Source organism: Meles meles, chromosome 1, assembly GCF_922984935.1.
Source record: "Meles meles chromosome 1, mMelMel3.1 paternal haplotype, whole genome shotgun sequence".
Classification (NCBI taxonomy): Eukaryota; Metazoa; Chordata; class Mammalia; order Carnivora; family Mustelidae; genus Meles; species Meles meles.
The window spans coordinates 183,209,530-183,228,680 of record NC_060066.1 but is presented as its reverse complement, the minus strand read 5'-3'; the positions used below and the strand labels follow the sequence as shown (position 1 = coordinate 183,228,680).

General features: G+C 53.7%; 1 protein-coding gene across 1 annotated transcript in view; it reads left to right on the top strand.

Annotated features, from left to right (window-relative positions):
* The window catches only part of CFAP57 (cilia and flagella associated protein 57), a 77,027-nt gene that overhangs the window by 47,804 nt on the left and 10,072 nt on the right, over window positions 1-19,151 (top strand). The window contains exons 15-20 of the mRNA XM_046018609.1: window positions 2,414-2,587; window positions 3,458-3,616; window positions 5,982-6,125; window positions 11,132-11,248; window positions 12,524-12,658; window positions 12,755-12,898. Coding sequence (XP_045874565.1) covers window positions 2,414-2,587; window positions 3,458-3,616; window positions 5,982-6,125; window positions 11,132-11,248; window positions 12,524-12,658; window positions 12,755-12,898 — 873 coding nt within the window. The remainder of the gene's footprint in view (window positions 1-2,413; window positions 2,588-3,457; window positions 3,617-5,981; window positions 6,126-11,131; window positions 11,249-12,523; window positions 12,659-12,754; window positions 12,899-19,151) is intronic.

Below are 19,151 nucleotides of genomic sequence, written 5' to 3'. Positions count from 1 at the left end.
TTTGGTTTGCCAAAATATCTAGTTTCCCAAGATGGAGAGAAAACGGAGAAGCGCCAGATGGCTGCCTTTTCCGCGTGAAATTGCAGCAGATGGCGCCCTGTAAGTGAGGGGGCAGGGGAGTCAGGAAGGTGTAAAAGGAGTTTTGAAGGGAAGGAGGGAGGGAGTGACGGAGAAGAGGACTGGCAGGTGCGTAGCTGAGCGCGCAGCTGAGATTTTTACCTGAAGTCTGACTGAATTCCAGTGGCATTCATCCACAGCAGGGCTCAGAGAGCAGGAATGGGAGTGAGGAAGACAGGGAGCTGCCCTGCTGCCCGGCTGGGGGTTTAAGACAACACAGGTCCTCTGGTGCGCAGCCAGCAGGTCCGGGCCAGAGATCCTGGAAGACAGTAGAGGAATCCGGACAGGGCGGGGGGATGTGAGCTGGAGAGCTGTGTCGGGTACCCGGGGTCCCCCAGGGAGATCACCAGTGCCGAGAGCAGGGCCTGTGTTTTCAGGCTGCAGACATGACCCCATTCCGGCGGTGGACCTGAGTGTGGGTGGCTGAGGCCGAGGTGAGACGAAGATCAAAGTACCCTGGGACATGACAGGGCCTTCTGTCACCACCCCCAGTTCCAGCACGAGGACTGAGTGGGCACCCAGAAGTCTTCAGTGAGAGGGGAAGGGAGCAGGCAGTGGGGGATAAAGGAGGTGAGAAGTGGAGGGTGGAGGTCTCCTCATGAGCAGCCTGAGCTCTGACCAGCCACACTGGGATGTTCCCTGCAGGGTCCTCACTGCCGCCGTCCAGCTCCCTCCCACCCAACCACGTGGAGTAGCCAAGCTCCCCACACAGCCTCTGAGGCTCTGCTCTGGATGATCCCTCTTGCCCCGGCCACGGGTCCATCCCCGCACAGACTTGGGAGGAGAACCAGCTCCTGCAGGGTTCTTCACTATCCCCATCTCCCCTCCCACAGGGCCAAGCTGTCTTCCTCTGCATCCTCAGGGCCCCCAGACCCCTTGCTCTTACTGGCCTATCCAGTAGCATCCGGCCTTTACTTCTCTTCCTCCCTGGGGAGCTTCTCAAGGGCAGGGACTGTGTCTCACCCATCAGTGATTTTCAAAACCTGCAAGGAATCGGGGGAGGGGGGCATCCTAGAAGCCCCAGAAACGTTAGTCCACCTCCAGTAAACTGATCTGAGCTTTGCCTTTGGGGGTTCGGGGGGTTGGGCTGGGGATGAGTCTACCCTGAGGGGAGAGACACAGGCCTTCCTGCCAGGACCCCCCACAGGGATGACAACCCGTTTCTTCTTTTGAGTCCAAGATTTCAACTCAGAACTTCCCTAGGGAGCTCCCACCTGGCAGGCCTCGCCAACCTGGCTGGCTTGTTTCCTTTTTAACAACGCCTACCAGAGCCAGAGCAGTGGCTGGCGGGTGACTGTGGGCTGCGGATGGAGTGCCCGGGGCCAGGCTTCTGTCTAGCAAGAGTCTGATGACGTGTGATGGGGAAAGAGAGCAGCCTTCCTCTGGAGCCCAGTCTTAAAACCATCTTGTCTCTCTGAGTCCCAGAAGCACTCACGACAGGGATGGTACAGCTTGGAGCATGCCAGGGGCCGTGGGAGGAGAAACTGGTGGCCTCTGACTTCTAGAACTCGCAGCTCCTGGGGGCAGTAAACAGAGGAGGCACACCCCAGTCACCTCCAGTCACCTCACCCCAGTCACACCACAGACTCTACCAGGTGGGCAGAGTTAGCTTTTCCAGCATCCGAGCTCCAGGCTTTCACTCTCCGTGTACCAGCAGCAGGGCTCCCCTGTGGGGAGCAGAGGGATGTGACCCCACCAGGCAATGAGGAGCTTCCTTGCCAGGGAGGATCCTGACAAACAGGCAATGACAATGTAACATACAGTGCTGGGGGACAGGCAGGGGACTGGATTAAGGAACTGGAAGGTAGAGTTCAAGATGCACTCCTTCAGGTGGTGATTAAGGACCAACTGTTTGCCCGTGGGGGCTGTACTCTGGAATGCAGTGGTGGGCATGATAGACCTCCTCCCTGGAGGAGCTCCCGTCTAATGGAAAAGGCAGTCAAGTTGTTTCGCAAATATAAAATTCTGTCACAAATTCATTGAGGAAATAATGGAGGAAGCGTGGGTGTCAGGGTGAAGACCAGAGGTGGGGCGGGTGTGAGGATGTCGGGAAGGTGGTTGTTGAAGTGATGGAAGTGGCGGCCTCATCTGGTAGGTAGAGAAGAGAAGACGGGACAGACAGGAAGACAGTGGAAGGTCCGGGGACCCAAGGCCTTTGTTCCTGTGTCTGTAATAACACCCGCCCTCCCCTTCCCCATGAGAGGCCCCATATGCTCCTCTCGTCCCGGGCCCTGTCAGCGCAAAAGGGTCATGTGTCCCTTCTCCCCGAGCGTACACTCTCCCTTCTCTGACCCAGGCACAGGAGGATGTCAGGCAACAGCTGCGGGAGTTCGAAGAGACCAAGAAACAGATTGAAGAAGATGAAGACCGAGAAATCCAAGATATCAAAACGAAGTATGAGAAAAAGCTTCGGGATGAGAAGGAATCAAACCTGCGGCTCAAAGGAGAAACGGGCATCATGAGGAAAAAGGTATGACACGTTCTGGGCAGGCCTGGGCTGCATTGCCCAGAATACCTCCAACCCACCAGGCAGGCACACCCTTCCCACCCCTCCTCGGGGCTCTCCCTTCTCTGTCCTTTTCACAGGGTTAGTGACATTTGCCCTCATACTGATAAACATGCCCAGCTTTCATTTATGGTCAAGTAGGATTTAGTCAGTTTTCAGAGTTCAACCTCTGGTAGAAATGGAGATGAGACCTTCTGGAGGGGAGGTCAAGTCCTAGAGGTATCCTTAGGTTCTCAGTGTGGGGAGCTCTGGGTGGGAGAAGGACTAATGCTTAGTCTACAAGGCAGGGCAAAGAGTTCAGAGATCCTTGTAGAATGTTTAGCCTTAGAAAAACCAACTTCAAAGCAAACTCACGTTCCTTCCCATTAGAAATCCCACGGCATATCAATCTAGGGACAATGTCGCCTTCCCTTCTTAGACATGGCCAAGGTGGCTCATCCATTACAATATCTATGACCTTGAAGGGGCACAGATCCCCACCTTTCAAGGTTGGTGTGGTCATGGAAAATTCTGGGTCCACCTGGGTTGCTGGTCTCCGAGCTTCTTGCCTCAACAGTCCACCCTCGCAGAGGGGACTGGGACTGGATCTTCCCAGACAGAATGCTACATCACTTATGCAGCCCGAGGCATCCCTGACCTGTCCAAAATCTCCAAAAATTCACTCCTAGAAGCCCAGGAATGTTGAGCGTTAGATGTGATTTTCAGCTCACAAGGGTGGGGAGTTCGGGTCACAGGTTGGTGAGGGGGAGCTCTGTGTGCAGACAGGCATTTGGGAAGCAGAGAGGGGAGTGCAAAGACTTTGGTGGTCTCTGTTGTTGCCACTTGTACCCGCAGTTCAGCAGCCTGCAGAAGGAGATCGAGGAGCGAACCAATGACATTGAAGCCCTGAAGGGGGAGCAAGTGAAGCTACAGGGGGTCATCAAGTCCCTGGAGAAGGACATCCTGGGCCTCAAGCGGGAAATCCAGGAAAGAGACGAGACGATTCAAGACAAGGTGAAGGCTCATCTCTGTCCTCCCTTAACCACCACCTGGACGGACCCAGGGGATAAGGACAGAGCTCAGGAGAGAGGGCCCCTGGATGCTTTAAACACATTCCTGGAACTGATGGGGGATGAGTGGTCTGCAAAGTACCTATTGTGCACTTGGCACTGGGCTGATTGCTGTAAACACACCATACTCTGTTCTCCCAGCAACCCCAGGGGCCATGAGGGACCCAACTGTAGAGCTCAGGAAACTGAGTTCAGGGCGGTTGTATCTTGCCCAAGGTCATATAGTCTATAGGCAACAGACTTGGGCTAAGAACCTAAGTCAGCCGACAGCAGGGTCCCTGCTCTCCACTGCTCCAGGCATCCTTGGGTGACCGTGTCCGTGGATGGGGGGTGGCTCACCCACCCCGCTGCCCACTCCCTGTGGTTGGCCTACAACCACTGGGTGCCCCCAAAGCTGGTATCTTTTTAGGATGCCTTCCTTACAAAACACTTAGAAGACAGACACATCACATTTTGTGAGGCTTACCAAAGTTTTGGCTCCTCCTCCCCAGCAAATCCAGGCTGTGGGCCCTCTTGCCCGCCCCCTCACCATTCCTGCCTCAGGCAGGCAGAATTCTCTGGTGGTTGAGACCCTGGGCTTCGGCCCTTGTTAATTGGATTCCGGCACAGGTTTTGTCATTTACTGGCCACAGGACCTTGTGCAATGTCTCTGAGCCTCGTTTTCTCACCTGTGGAGTGGAGTTCCTCAGGGGGTCTGTTAAGGGGAATGGGATGGTGCCTGCATGAAATTTCTACACGTGAGTGTTTGTGTATGTGTCTGGGCCTTGGGGTAGGAAAGGTCCAAAGCTCTCTTCAGATTCTCAAAGGGGAATAAAGAGGGTAAGACCTCCCGACCTGGAATTGCAACAGTTTCCTATCCAGCTCAACAGCCTTCCTTCCCACCTCCTGCCCCAGCTCCCGCCACCGTCCTCTGTAACCGTGTCACTCTGCCACCTAAAATTCTGCCGTAGCTTCCCACTGCCTGCAGCCGGGGCAGCAGGACTTTTCTGTAAAGGGCTAAGTAGTAAATACTTCGTCTTTGCACACAGCGTCGCCTCTGTCACACTGCTCAGTTCTGCCACTGTATCGTAAAACCAGCCACAGACCACACATAAATGAGTGGGCTTGGCCGCATTCCAATAAAACTTTATTGGAAACAGGTCAGATTTGACCCAAGGACCACAGTTTGCCAACTCTAGCCTCCTGGACACCTTCTGACCCCCCCTCTAACCCAGCAGGCCGGCCCCCAGCTCCCTCCCCTCCCCCCCTCCAGTCCCATGAAGCCCTGCTTTACACGCCCCCTGGTTATTCTCAGTGGCCTCTGTATATACTGCCCCTTCTGAGCCGTCCTCTTTTACACCCACGACAGGGCCGGGCTGCTCTTGTTGACACATCTGCTTTCCCAGCCAGTGCCTTCTCCCGTAAGGACAGGGACGGTGTCCTATTTCCAGCATCTCAGCACAAGGTCCTCATTCAGTTACTGTTCCATGGATGGACAGATCTGCATTGCACTTACTATTGCTGTGGAACAAATGATCCCGACACCTGGTGGTGCCAAACAGCCACTGCTTGATTACGCTTTCCGGTTCTGTGGGTCTGGCATTTGGACAGGCTACAACACAATGGCTTGTCTCTGTCCCTAGTGGCAGGGACCTTCCTGAGCCTCAACCAAGGGGTGACTCAAATAGCTGGGGGCTGGAAGACCAGTATCCAACATGGCTTCTTCATGCACCTGTCCCGCCCCTTGGCCGGGGGGTGCTGGGAGGCTGGGCTCAGCTGGGACTGGCCATCAGAGTACCATCGTTGTCCTCAGTCTGATGGGCTTGGTGTAGTGGGACTTTTTCCAGAGCAGATGACCTCCCTCAGAGCACGAGTCCCCAGAGAACCAGGTGGGAGCGGCTTGGCCTTTTCTGAGCCAGCATGGGAAGCCACACAGCATCACTCGAGCTGTGTTCTTTGGGTTGCAAGCAAACCATAGGTCGAGCCAGATGCAAAACAATGGAATTAGATCTTAGCTCCTGACAAAAGCGTACAGTCCCATTGGAGACAGAAGAGCATGTGGGACAAGAGATTCTGGAAAATACAGTCCTCTCCAAGCTGTATTTGAATGAGTGAATGAATGAACAAATGAATGCAGTCCTAGCACAGAAGCCACAGACTGAGGACTGCAGCCTAGCAGAGAAGCCAGCCTTCATATCCCCGGCTGGGAGAGCGAGGTCTGTGGCCTCCTCAGTCAGGGCACAGGACTGATGGCCTTTGCCTAAAGAAAGTACCATATTCTCTCTCTCTCCTTCTCTCTCTCTCTCGCTTCTCTCTCATCCCACCCACAGGAGAAGCGCATCTATGATCTGAAAAAGAAAAACCAAGAACTAGAGAAATTCAAGTTTGTACTTGACTACAAAATCAAGGAGCTAAAGAAGCAAATAGAACCGCGAGAGAATGAGATCAAGGTGATGAAGGAACAGATTCAGGAGGTGAGAGCCATCTGGGACACTCTGGCCGCTTGGGCGGTGGGCCACTGTCTCCTCCCCGACTCTTCCTGACACTGGCGGGGGAGCAAGGAGACAGAGCTCTCGTCACAAGCCCTGCCCGCTTCCCAAGGGTGTGGGCCCCCACACTGCAGGGGAAGCCCCAGAAAAGGCCCCGCTAGGAGGTCAGTGGTGAAGAAGTGAAAGGCTTTCGGATTTGGCTTGTGGCGAGAGGCTGATTTGGGCCTGGGCCCTGCGGGAGCCGCCGTGCACTCGCTCGGTGGGGCCTTTAGCCACCAGGGGGCGGTGCATACTCAGCCACCAGCCTGTCGCCAGGGAAAGCGCACCCCCTCCCTTCGACGTCTCTTCTATCTGGGAAATGTTGGTGGGGGCGGGTGCGCTGCTGTGTTTGGACTTCATCTGAGGAGGAACGGGAAGTCATGAAGGCCCTTGAGAGGAGAGTGGCAGCTTCAAGTGTGTGTTCTGGGAAACAGACAGGATGAAGGTAGAGAGGAGAGATTAAAAGCAAGATCAACAGGACAAGGGCTCCCAAGAGTCCAGTGAGGGACAAGTGTCCCCTTTCCGCCCCTCCGCCCCGGACGTAGCATCTCCCTAAACAGATTGCAGCTGACAGTAGGGTCCACAGGTGATCTCAAATCGAAGTCCTGCGGCGCCTAGGTGGCCCAGTCGGTTAAGCATCCACCTCTTGATTTCTGATTTTGGCTGAGGTCATGATCTCAGGGTCATGATCTCAGGGTCAGGCTCCGTGCTCAGCAGGGAATCTACTCGGGATTCTCTCTTTTCTCTCTCTCTTTTTCTCTCTCTCCCCCTCCCCTTTGCCCCTCCCCCACTCGTGTGTGTGTGTGTGTGTGTGTGTGTGTGTGTGTGTGTGTGCGCGCGCACCCGTGCGTGTTCTCTCCCCCCCTTTCTCTCTCAAATAAATAAAATCTTAAAGATTTTATTTATTTGACAGAGACAGATCACAAGTAGGCAGGCAGAGAGAGAGGGGGGAAACAGGCTCCCTGCTGAACAGGGAGCCTGCAGGGCTTGATCCCAGGACCCCAAATCACGACCTGAGCTGAAAGCAGAGACTTAACCCACTGAGCCACCCAGGCGCCCCTAAATAAATAAATCTTAAAAAAAAAAAAAAAAAGACCCTAAGGGGTGCCTGGGTGGTTCAGTCGTTAGGTGCCTGGCTTTGGCTCAGGTCATGATCTCGGGGTCCTGGGATCGACCCCCACATCAGGCTCCCTGCTCAGGGGGAGGCCTGCTTCTCCCTTTCCCACTCCCCCTGCTTATGTTCCCTCTCTCCCTGTGTGTCTCTCTCAACTAAATAAATAAAATCTTAAAAAGAAAAAGCCTGAATTCCTGACTTCGACTTACTCCTGTTTCCTCTTTCTCAGTAAATGGTACCACAATCCCCCCAGGTGCTTAAGGTATAAGTACAGAGTCTTCTCGATTCTTCCCTTCCCCTAACTGCTGTATCCAAACAGTCGCCAGAGACAGCTCCAACCCAGGCCTCCTTCCTCTCTGCTGCCTCATGTGGGTCCAAGCCTCTGTCTTGACCGGACTTGACTCCAACCTCCAGTCTGGTCTCCACACAGAGGCCACAGCAAACCCCCAGTGGTGTCCCCTCCCACCTAGAATAGAACCCCCACTCCCCACACGCAGATCAGCCCTGCGTGATCCAGATGCTACCCCTCTCCAGCATCAGCCCAAAGTCTCTCTGACAGTTCTGCTCCCCACCCATTTTCGAGGACTGTGCTGAGCAAGATTGCAAGTGTGTCAGAGTGTCCATAGCCTCAGTGGAACTGGATCCAAGAGCTATGGTGGGTCTGCAGAAGACCCAGGAGAGAAGTCGGATGGTGGGATCAGTCCAGGGCTAGAGTGTTCGGAGAGGGTATGTCCTCGTGGCAGTGACTTTCTCCCTGGCCTCTGGGAAAAGGGAGGATGTCCCCAGCTGACCACAGAACTGCCTCATCTGGGCCTCCTGCCATTCGTGAGTGACTTCCGGGTCCAGAAATGGCAGTCCGAAAAAGAGTGGAGGCCCCACTTGCCTGGAAAGTGACTGTCCTGCAGCCCCCTGAAATCACTGTCCCATTTCCCCTTCTCATTCTTGGGGAGACTTACAGCGGGGTCACTTACTTTCCACCCCAGCACACTGGAAGGATTATTCACTTTGCCTTTGGTAACTGGGCTACCCACAGCCTTGACTCCCAGCAGGGTATCTCTGCACCCTGAGGGTGATCCCAGCAGGGCCCCTCCTACCCTGACCCCCAGTGCCAGCTGCCACCAGGACTGATGTCTGGGCCCGATTCCTCCACCTGGAGGCGGTGGGGGGGGTGTGTGGTCACAGACCTCTTGGGCCCATCCACTGCGTGTCTCCTGTGAAGTTCCTTTTCCTACAAGAAGGAAGCTATAAGCAACTCAGGCTTGTTTTGTGGAGCTGAGACCTCTGTGAATGAAAATCTCATACTTCCTTGATGGAGGTCTCTCCTGGCACAGAGACTTCTCCAGCTTCTCTTTGATGATCCTGGGGAGAGAGTGTCCAGACCCTTGTGGTTGTACTTCACACTCTTGTTCACTCATCGAGTGCGACTGTAGGGGTTTCTAAACCTCAGCATTTTCATGTTATAGGGTGGATAGTCTTTTGTCATGGGGAGCTGCCCCACGCTTTGTAAGGCACTTAGCAACATCCCTGGGGCCTATGTACTAGATGCCAGTGGCTACCCTCCCCTACCCCACAATGTGACAACCAAAAATGTCTCCAGATGTTGCCAGATGTCCCCCAAGGGGTAAAATGCCTCTTTCTTCTCCCCTCCCCACAACTGAGAATCACTAAGTGTGAGGAGTAACACATGGAAAAGTAGATGGGATTTCCTCCCCAGGAAGAGGATGCTTGTTCCCACATACTGGCTAGTATCCTAGCTGTCCAGCCAGTGATTCAAATTCAGCATATTTCACAATTTCTCTATGAAATAGGTTATTTCTGTTCTCAGCAGGTTTTGATGCTTTGCCTGTATTACTTCCTTTCTCACCTAATCTGTCATTGCTGGCTTCAAGACTACAGAGAAGGAGGCACAGCCAGCTGTAGGCACACCGACATGACCTTGGGGAAGCCCCGTTCTCTCTTCCAGCCACTGTTCCCTTGGTCTGGGCACCCTCGTGTTGCCTCCTGACTGGTCCACCTGGCTCCAGTCTTGCTCTCTCCAGTAGGACTTCTGCATCGGGCCCATGTGACCCAGCTCAGCTGACCTCTCCGGCCCCCATACTCCCTCCTCACCTGCACCCCTCCTGCGACCCCCTCATCCCCACCCCACACCCCAATACCTGTAGCCTGCAGAGATGCACGCCCCCAGTCCTCCCTCTCTGCCTGGAGTTCTCCTTCTCCACTCTGACCTCACATACCTATTTGTCTCACAAAACCTGTTTGAGCCTCCCTGTTCATGCAGAGGGCGCTTTCTCCCTGGACCTGCCCTTCTAGCCCTCTAGACCTGCAGCCTCTTGAAAACTCCCTCTTCATCAGTTCTGTCCCCCCAGGCCTGGCATGACTGGCCAGCGCTCTCCGGTGGACACGTCCTTTCTTGAGCTGCGCACAGCCTCACCCCTGCTGTGTCCTCCACAGGTGGGCCGACAGAGCCCCGCCAACCCTGCACGTTTATCTTTCCACTCCTCTCCCGGAAAGCAGGTTGCTTCAGGCGCCCCTCTCCTCCCTCACGGGGGCTCCCCTTTGCCTTGGACATTGCCATGCACTCATTCATTTAGATGCGTGTCTACTGAGTGCTGCCTTCCTGCCAGACACTGGGTCAGAGGGCTCTTCTGTCTGTACAGACTGCTTCCAGTCACAACGAGAACGTTCTACAAGCTCCCCCTTCATGTCCAGAACACGGACGTGGCTCACTTGGGCTTCCTGGTACCCCAGAATATGGTCAGGAGCTTTCAAATCTGACCAAAGGGCCTGGGATGGACTAGACAAGCTACTCCATCCAGCCATAAAAAGAAGACCCAGTGAAATAGCCCATTTCCCCAAAACAGTGAACCTCTCTATTAACAGGAATACTGGTGTCCACCAGATTTGGGGCATCAATCAAACATCATCCCTTTGCTTCTGGCAGAAATTAGGTCAACTGAGAGCTCTCATACACCTGGTCTCATCCTAAACAAGTTCCAATTGTCATTCTCATGTCCCTGGTTAATACAAATGCAATAACAAGTAAAAAATATCTTGCTAGAAGCTCATTAGTGGTTTCTTCCTTTTCTTTCGAAGACGAGACATTCTCCTCAGTTGTACTTTTTAACAGAATGCCAGGTGGAGGTTCCTTCAACTGGGGAATACCTACCCACTGGTCCCTTACAACTTTCTGCTTTGGGATCGACTCTGATGGCTTGGGGCCCCAAAGGGTCAGGATCCACTCACACGATTTCACAAAGTAGGCAAGGAGAGTGCTTCTCTGCAGAACCCTGCCTCAGGTTCCAGGTTCCAACACTTGAAAGCCACTAAGTAATAGAGAATTCAAGAAAAGAAGGTAATCAGCATGGCTGAAGGAATGGGGAAACGAAGGCAGAAAAATTCAAAGCCTAGTTATAAAAACACATAGTCTGCCTCAATATATCCGCCAAGGGGCGGGGGCTTTGGGGATGGTGAGGAGTTAAGAAGAAATGTTTTGGGGGCACCTGGGTGGTTCAGTTAGTTAAGCATCCAACTCTAGATTTCAGCTCAGGTCTTGATCTCAAGGTCTTGGGATCCAGTCCCTCATCAGGCTCTGCACCAGGCATGGAGCCCGCTTGAGATTCTCTCTCTCTCTCTCTCTCTCTCTCTCCCTCTTCCCCTCCCCCCAACACTGTCCTGTGTGTGCCTGCTCTGTCTCTCTCTCTATCTAAAAAAAAAAAAAATGTCGGGGTGTGGGCAGTGGAGAAGAAAGCTTTCATTGCAGAGGACCTGGGTGGGAGCTAGAAAAGAGATGCTCTGGTAGCCTTCCTTATTCTTGACTTTTCCCCCTTGTTCTCCATAGATGGAAGCAGAACTGGAGCATTTCCATAAGCAGAACACGCAGCTGGGGCTGAACATCGCGGAACTGTGGCAGAAACTAAGAGCCACCGATCAGGAGATGCACAGGGAGAGACAGAAGGTGTGAGGATTTCGGAGTCTGGCAGATCTGGGCTTTAGAATCTGGCACCTGCCTGCAGCGGGCAGCTGGCTTCCAAGAGACAGTGCCAGCCCATTGCTAAGATACATTCCCATTTTAACTCACTCTCCCCTTGCTCACAGCCCTGCCTGGTTTCATGCCCATGCAAATGCACGTGACTGCATCCATCTGAGACTAGGAGGACTTTGGGTAAAGTGCTCAAGGGGATGGGAAGCCAAGCATCATAAGGGCACTTGCAGCATTGGCTTGTTTGGCCTGGGAAGGAATATGTTCAGAGAGGTCATCTATAGGCAGTGGGAAAAGGTTTTGACTATCAAAAACAAAACAGAAACATACTGAAGCAAAGAGAGCCTCAGAAATTGTTTATTCCGGTCTCTTTAGGTAATTATGTAAGGCCAGAGGGATTAGAAGGTTAAGGCACCCATAACCAAGCAGTGTACCCAGAGCCAGCACTGGGAACCAGGTCTTCTGCTCCTGGGCCAGGACTTGGCTGCACCCCACAGGGCCCCCAATGTTTGGTTCATCGGACTGACTTTTTCCATTCCCCACATTAAGCACTGACTCTGTACTGGGTCAGAATAGAAGCTGCAGAGCCACCACCGTGAAAGGACGCAGATCCCACCAGGTGGCTAGGTGATCTGTGATGTGTGCAGAGCAATCCTGATGCAAGGTGAAAGGTTATGATAGATGAACAAAGGGCTACAGGAGCAGGAGACAGGAGAGACCCTCCAGGTCAGGAGAACGGGAGGCTGGGTATGAGAGAAGGCAGGATGGAAGAGCAAGCCTCTGGCCCAAGTATGCAGACACAACCAATCTGCCCAGTTTGGTCATGTTTTTGCTACCCTCTCACAACAGTGCTCCCATCAGAAGGATGCTCCCTGGGTGAGCTCAGAGGGGGGACAGGGAAGCGCTGGTCCAGAGACCTGCAAGGGAGAAGCGATACTATCCATCTTGGCTCAGAAAGGAGAAGCGGGACCACTCGGGCTTCCTTTCATCTTTCAAGGTGTGTGGTCCTGAAGGGATTCTAGAGCCAATGAAGGAATCTTCTGGGTGGACTTTTAAAGATGAAGCTCTTTAGGCAGGTGCCCATGGGTGTTAGTACCTCTCTCCGCCTCTGGGCTTTGGGCCCCGCTAGGTCTCTATGTCCCGGCAGCCAACCATGAGCCCCAGAGGCAGTGTGTCTTGTCCTCCTGCTGCCATCTGCCTTTCCCCTGGAGAGCCCCTGGGGGTGCCAGAAGTACATGCCTATGGTTGTAGGAGCGGGACTTGGAGGCGCTGGTCAGAAGGTTTAAGACAGACCTTCACAACTGCGTGGCGTACATCCAGGAACCCCGGCTCCTGAAGGAGAAGGTCCGAGCTCTCTTTGAGAAGTACGTGCAGCGGGCAGACATGGTGAGCCCTACTCCCCTTACCCGAGCTCACCTGCTCCCCCCGGCTCCCCCCTGCCTCCCTGAAAAGCCTGAAAAGCCCTTCTGTACCCCCCACCAGGTGGAGATCGCGGGGCTGAACACGGACCTGCAGCAGGAGTATGCCCGTCAGCGGGAGCACCTGGAGAGAAACCTGGCCACTCTCAAGAAGAAGGTGGTCAAGGAGAGTGAACTGCACCGCACAGATTACGTCCGCATCATGCAGGTACAGCCGCTCCTCAAATGGCCGGGGGCCACTAGCTCTCTCTATGGCTTTCTCTCCGACTCCTCTCCTCTGCCTTCCCCAAGCTCCACCTGGCTGAGGCCGAGGCCCAGAGCCCCTCCAGGTTTTTCTAGGTGCTCCCTTGCCCACCCTGGCCCCGTCAGCACCCATTCCTTTCTACCCCCAGCCCTACTCCACAGTCATCCTTCCCTGTTTCTGCCCTTCTTTCTCCAAGGCCCTCCAGGGTTCCGCTTCCCCTCCTTGCCCCACTCTGGCCCTGCAGCCACAGGATTTTAGCTCTCCCAAGTCACGCTCTCCTCTTTTCTCCGGTTTCCCACTCTTATTTCACCTTAATTTGTTTTGCTGCTTTCCGTTCTGCTACCTGAATCACGTGATCCCCGGTAGCCGGTTCCCTCTGAGCACACCCCTTCTCCACCCGATTCATCTGCCTTTTCTGGTGCCTCAGGTCCCTTCCCTTATCTCTTGGGTCCAGAGCCAACCACACCCACGATAGTGCCAGCCCTACTCTGATTTAATGAGCCGTCCACACCCACCTCCCAGGATCCCTCACCCGGCTGTGCAGAGAGCACTGACCCCATTCCCGCCGCCTCCACTTACACACATTATCAGGACTGCTAGGCAGGATTCTGCTGCCAGATTTCTGCCTGAGTATCAGTATCGTCTGAGGCAATTAACATGATTTAATATCAAAAGAGAACATCACATTTATAAGGCACATACCTTTTTATATTTATATTTCTTTAATACCATAACTGAAATACTAGGATGGGGAGGGGCTGCAGCTGGGTTGAAACAAGCCGGTTCCCAGCTCTGCCAGTCCCTGCCTGGGTGAGCAGAGTGCATCCGGATTCAGGCCAGACCCAGGCGTGGCGGGTCTCTCGCTCCATCCTACAGCGGGGCCCCTGCCTCAAAGCACCCCACCCTGTCAAACCACCGCCTTTCTCCTGGGCCACCAAAGCAGTCAGAAGCCCAGAGAGAGGAGTGCATTCCATTGGTGGGACTGTTTAGGCACCCCCAGCAGCAGAGACACAGAGCCCTGGCTAAGATCTCAAGGCCCCCAGGCACAGAGCCCCCACTGGGTTCTGGAATGCAGTGGGCTGGGCAGGGGGACCAGGACCACTATAGGAGCAGTTGGCAGCTGGGGACATTGCTGAGCCTTCACCTGTGTCCTGCCACCAGTGCACAGGCCTGAAGGGCCCTCCAGGGTTGGGGTGCCTCTCTCCATGCCAAATGGATTTGGCAAAAGCAAATATCAGTCCTAGGAGAAGAAGGAAAGGGAACAGAAAGACCACAGGCTAGCCTGATGGTATAAGCAACAGCATGAGGCCACTCAGGACAGGCACAGGTCTTCTTTTGCTCCCTGGGACCCCAGAGGGCTCCTCCCCATGTCTGCTGGGCAGGGTGAGAGGGTGGAGGGAGCAAGGAGACACAAGCGGGGCTCCTGCCCAGCCCTGCCCTGCCCCTGCCTGACGGCTGGCAGAGGGAGCTGTCAACCAGGGGAAATCCGTGGAACAGTGCTTTCTCGAGCAGCTTTGTAAACTTGTGTGCTATGGCACCCAGTGGATCCGTAGATGTTTCCTCAGACAATAGCAGGGAGCCAGAGCAGGCCGGGCCGAGAAGCAGGGTTCTGGGGCCCTACCCCTTCACCTGGGAGACACCTTGCTTACAGTAGGCTCAGGTATCAGATTTGGTTTGGAAGAAAGGAAAGGAGAGAGGGAGAGAGAAAGAAAAGGGAGAAAAGAAAGGAAGCGAGAGAAAAAGGAAGAAAACCTTTTAAAGCCAATGTTTTCAGTTATAAAAGTGGTTTCCTTCTTTGCTATTCAGCTGAAGGAGAGGGAACAGGCTAAGACCTGGCAAGGTGTCAGGGCAGCAGAAACGGGAGTCTGTCTAAACCTGGGTTATCCTGCCCCAGCCATACTTCCTGGGAGAACTGGGGGAAATTCCTTCTCTTCTCCAGGGGCCTTCTTCTCAATCTGTAAGATGGGGAAGAAAGTATCCACCTCAGCGAGTTACCATGGGAACTGAATGAGATTAACCACCATAAAGCACGAGGCCCTGACTGGGACAGGACGGGTACTCCTAAATGCCCTCTCCCTTCTGGCCCTCCCACCGGAAGACCTACTCAGCAACCAAGGCAGAAGTCAGTGGGGGAGCTTGGAAGGCCATCCCAGCAAGGACCAGGGCTGCCTGTGGACTGGGGATGTGATGGGGGTGGGGGGGGTGGCCAGACAGGTCCCAGACTCCCCAGCAGGTAGCCAGCCCTTCTCCCCCCTCCCACCACTCTCCCAACCCCGCCGCCCCGCCTTGCTCTGCATCCTTGGGTGCCAAGGCCCTGCCACTTCAGTCCAAAAAAAACAAGGAAGGTCAGGGCAGAACCCCAGAAAATGAGGTCACTGTCTCATTTATATGTTGAGACAGGAGCTCAGGGCCTCTGCACTTGCTCTCTGGCATGCTTGCAGAGAGGAAGGTAAGAGCCGTGTTGAATACAAACAACTAGGACACACATTTTATTCATTCAGGACACAATTTTAAGGGCTTCTTGCAAGCCAAGCTCCTTGCCAGGCCATGGAAGATTCCGAGATGAATGTGATAGCATGCCTACCCTATGCAGTTCCTGGTAGGAAACTTAAACCAGATACAGACAATCCCTGCTCCTGACAGTGTATCCAATGCCGTGGGCCTGTCGGAGGGGTGAGCTTCAGGGCCCGGAAGAGGCCCTCGAGCTGGGCCCTGAAGGGGAGTAGAGGTGGTCAGGGAGCAAGTGGAGGAAGAGACTTCGGGGCAGAGAGAACACCTGAGGACGGGCCCGCAGAGAAGAGCGAGGTGTCTGGGGTATTTGGGGGCCTAGGAGTCCACAGACCTTCATCACAGAACTCCGGGGACAAGGAGAACAAAGCCGCCTGGAAAGCAAGTAGCTTAGGGTCCCTTGCCAGAGCTTTCCTGGCCACACCAAGAAGGTTAATGTTCCTCTTAGGAGCAGGTGCCACCCAAGGCTGAAGCAGGGAGGGGTGTTTTCTGTTGAAACGATCACCTCAGTTGGCAAGGGGGGAAAGGCGGGTGGTGGGAAACCCCATGAGAAGACCGCTGCCTGTTAAGGAGAGAGGAAAAGGCCCTGGAAGGGGCTAAGTTGTGACATTAAAATACAATTCAGCATAGAAATGATGAAACGTCAGGTCGGATGTGAGAGAAGGGTTAAGAGAGGAGCAGAGAGATGCCTCATCCGTGCAGTTAGGCAGATGGCGATCCCACCAGTGGTGGTGGGTTCTGAAGAGACGCCACGGACGGAGGGCTCCCGGCATGCCTTCCCACGCTGCCAGGTGCGGCCATATTCTTTAAGGTGTCAACATAGGGAAGACCGGTAGGGGGTGCTATGGGCATTCCCTTCCTTCTCCCTTCTGGGCTGAAGGCTCTGTCTGGGTCAGTTCCCGCCCCTCCACCAAGGCAGTCCTGGACCGCTGAGTGTAGCCCTTTGTTTAGAAGGTTTTCTATAGAAATGGACTTTAGCATTCTCCCAGCCAGTCATACATACCCCAAGACCTGACACTTGATGGACCCCAGGCCACATTTTTTCCCCTCAGCAGAGGAGTTGAGGGGGACTGGAGGACTGGGGGGCTTTTGAAGGTGGTGCTGAGGAGGGACCAGGAACAGAAGACTCCGCAAACCTGTCGCGTCCACATGTTAAGCTCACACAGCTACCCAAAAGCATATACGGCTGACCTCAGTGTGACCTCTGGACTCCTGAGAACACAGACCACGCCAGAAAGCACTGTTTAAGGAGCCAAACTTGTACTTTTAGGGGACTTCCGTGGCCGACCACATACTATGTGAGGTGTTAGAATGGGGTGACGTCAGTGAGAGGTGGAAAGTAGACCCTGAGAGGCAACGGTCCTAGAGGCCGATGTAGCTAGATTCAAATCCCAGCTCTACCACTGTGTGCTGCCATGGGCTCAGTGTGCTCAAATGGAAATGAGTCTAATAAGAACTTCTTATGTCATAAGGTGGTTGTGGGGATTAAACAAGTTACTGTATACAAAATGTTGGATGTGCTGCAGGCATCCAACCAGCACCTGAAGTTATGATTACTCTTACTGTCGTCATCATCATCATCATTTAGTGCCTCAAATCCTGCTTGTGCCCCCTTGGTTCCAGGCCTGAAACACTCTTCCCTGTCCCCCACCTCCCCAGGAAGCCTTTCTCACATTGGGTGAGTGCCCCTCTTCAGACTCCCATGGCATCTCTAAGCACTGGATCCAAGCTGGACCTCCCGTGGTTGCCACAATGACCAGTGCACAGTAGGCTTCTAGGAACTGGTTCTTAGGTGATTTTTATGCATGAGCAAGTGAATAAATGAATGAACAAATGAATGAACAGAACCAGGAACTAGGTCGCATCAAGTCACAGGTCTCACCACACTCTAATAGGGACTGGGTCACATCTGGAGGCCCATTTAGGTGGCAGGCGTCATGGAGGTGTCCGAAGCAGGCAGTAGGGTTAGAAATCGCATCAAAAAGTACCAGGAGCCAGAAGCCCCAACCATGGTAGCAGGGTTTTCAAGGGTGGAGGGATGGGGAGACACTAGGGCAAGTACTCCGCCGAAGGTCATCACGGTAGTAGAGCGGAGAGAGGCTGAGAGCTGGTTACGAATCACAGCAGGAAGGTGAACACGAGATCCAGGGGAGGCACAAAATTGATAGAGGACTTAGTGACAGAATGGACGGAGATGCAAGGAGTACCTTAAGATACAGCTAGAGAAGGCAGGCCAAATGGTACCTTCAGTGGCCTCTAATCTTCATTCTGGTTATTGTTACTTTATTGAAGGAGGCAAGCAAAGGGACGCTAAGTGATGCCCATGAAGAGGGGAGTGGAGTGAGCCCCTGAGCCAGAGCAAGTTTGCTCCAGTTCCCTGAATCTCCCCTAAATCTCTCTTCTGTCTCCCCGGTCCAACCTTTACCCCCTAGTTTGTAATTTCCTTGTTAGGAAGAATCTCGACTTCAGCTTGATATCTGCTGCATTCGTTATTCATTTGCTACCCGTCCCACAAATATTTATTGAGCGCCTCTTACACGCAAGGCAGAGTCCAAGGTCTTAGAACCAAATACATACATATTTAATTGAGCACATCACAATAGAAAGTCAGCAGTGGAGAGGTTCCAGGGGAGGAAACTGGCAGCGAGTTTTGTTGGAGAGCATCTGGAAAGGAAATGTGGGAGATTCATCACTAAGACCTGGGTTACTTAAAAGAGTAAAAGATCAGCCGGAGAAATCTGCTGACTTTGTAGGGAAAAAAGCCTGAAACCAAGGGATCAGCAACAATTGGGCATGGCGTCCGAGAGAATTTTTTTTAATGAATGCTGAAATTAAGTGATATACTAAAAACCTGAAAGTAGGGGCGCTTGGGTGGCTCAGTGGGTTAAAGCCTCTGCCTTGCCTCTGCCTTCAGCTCAGGTCATGATCCCATGGTCCTGGGATCAAGCCCCACATCCGGCTCTCTGCTCAGCAGGGAGTCTGCTTCCCTCCCCCACCCTCCACCACCTGCCTCTCTGCCTACTTGTAATCTCTGTCTGTCAAATAAACAAATAAAATCTTAAAAACAAACAAACAAACCTGAAAGTATATCTGACAGGCTCAGATAAAGAGGCTCCTGGGGAAAAGAATATGTCAGGATGTCTCCAGGTGCTTGGGCTCTGCAGGCATGTTCCCTCAACAGAGAAGTGGTTGTCATGCCTCTGGAATTATACTGCTTGGGGTCACCCTGTTCTCTGGGCCGACTCCATGCTTCCCACTATAGGAAGTGTCCCGAGTGGTGGCAGTTCCTGGCACAGGTCTGTTTTATGGAGATTCAGCCTGCATTTGCCCTTTTTTTGGTACTCTGACCCTCGAGGACTTTGCTCCCCATGGAAGGTCTGGCCCTCAGGCTGGCGGCAGCATCTCTTAGGAGCCAGTTCAAAATGCAGAATCTCAGGACCAGTCCCAGGCTGACTGAGTCAGAAGTCACATTGAACAGGATCCTTAGGTGATTCCTTTGCACTGTCACATGAGAAGCAGTGCTGCGGACAAGCCAAGCACAGAATACGCTAACCAGTCCCTCTCTGGACCCATGGTGACAGGGACACCTCCACGGAGCCACCCTCAGTGCCCTCAGGCTGAGTGTGAGAAGGAAGGCAGAGATTTGAGGTGTGGGAAGGGAAGACAGAGTGACTGCTTGGTTCCAGGTGCAGAGCCCCCACCATGGGCC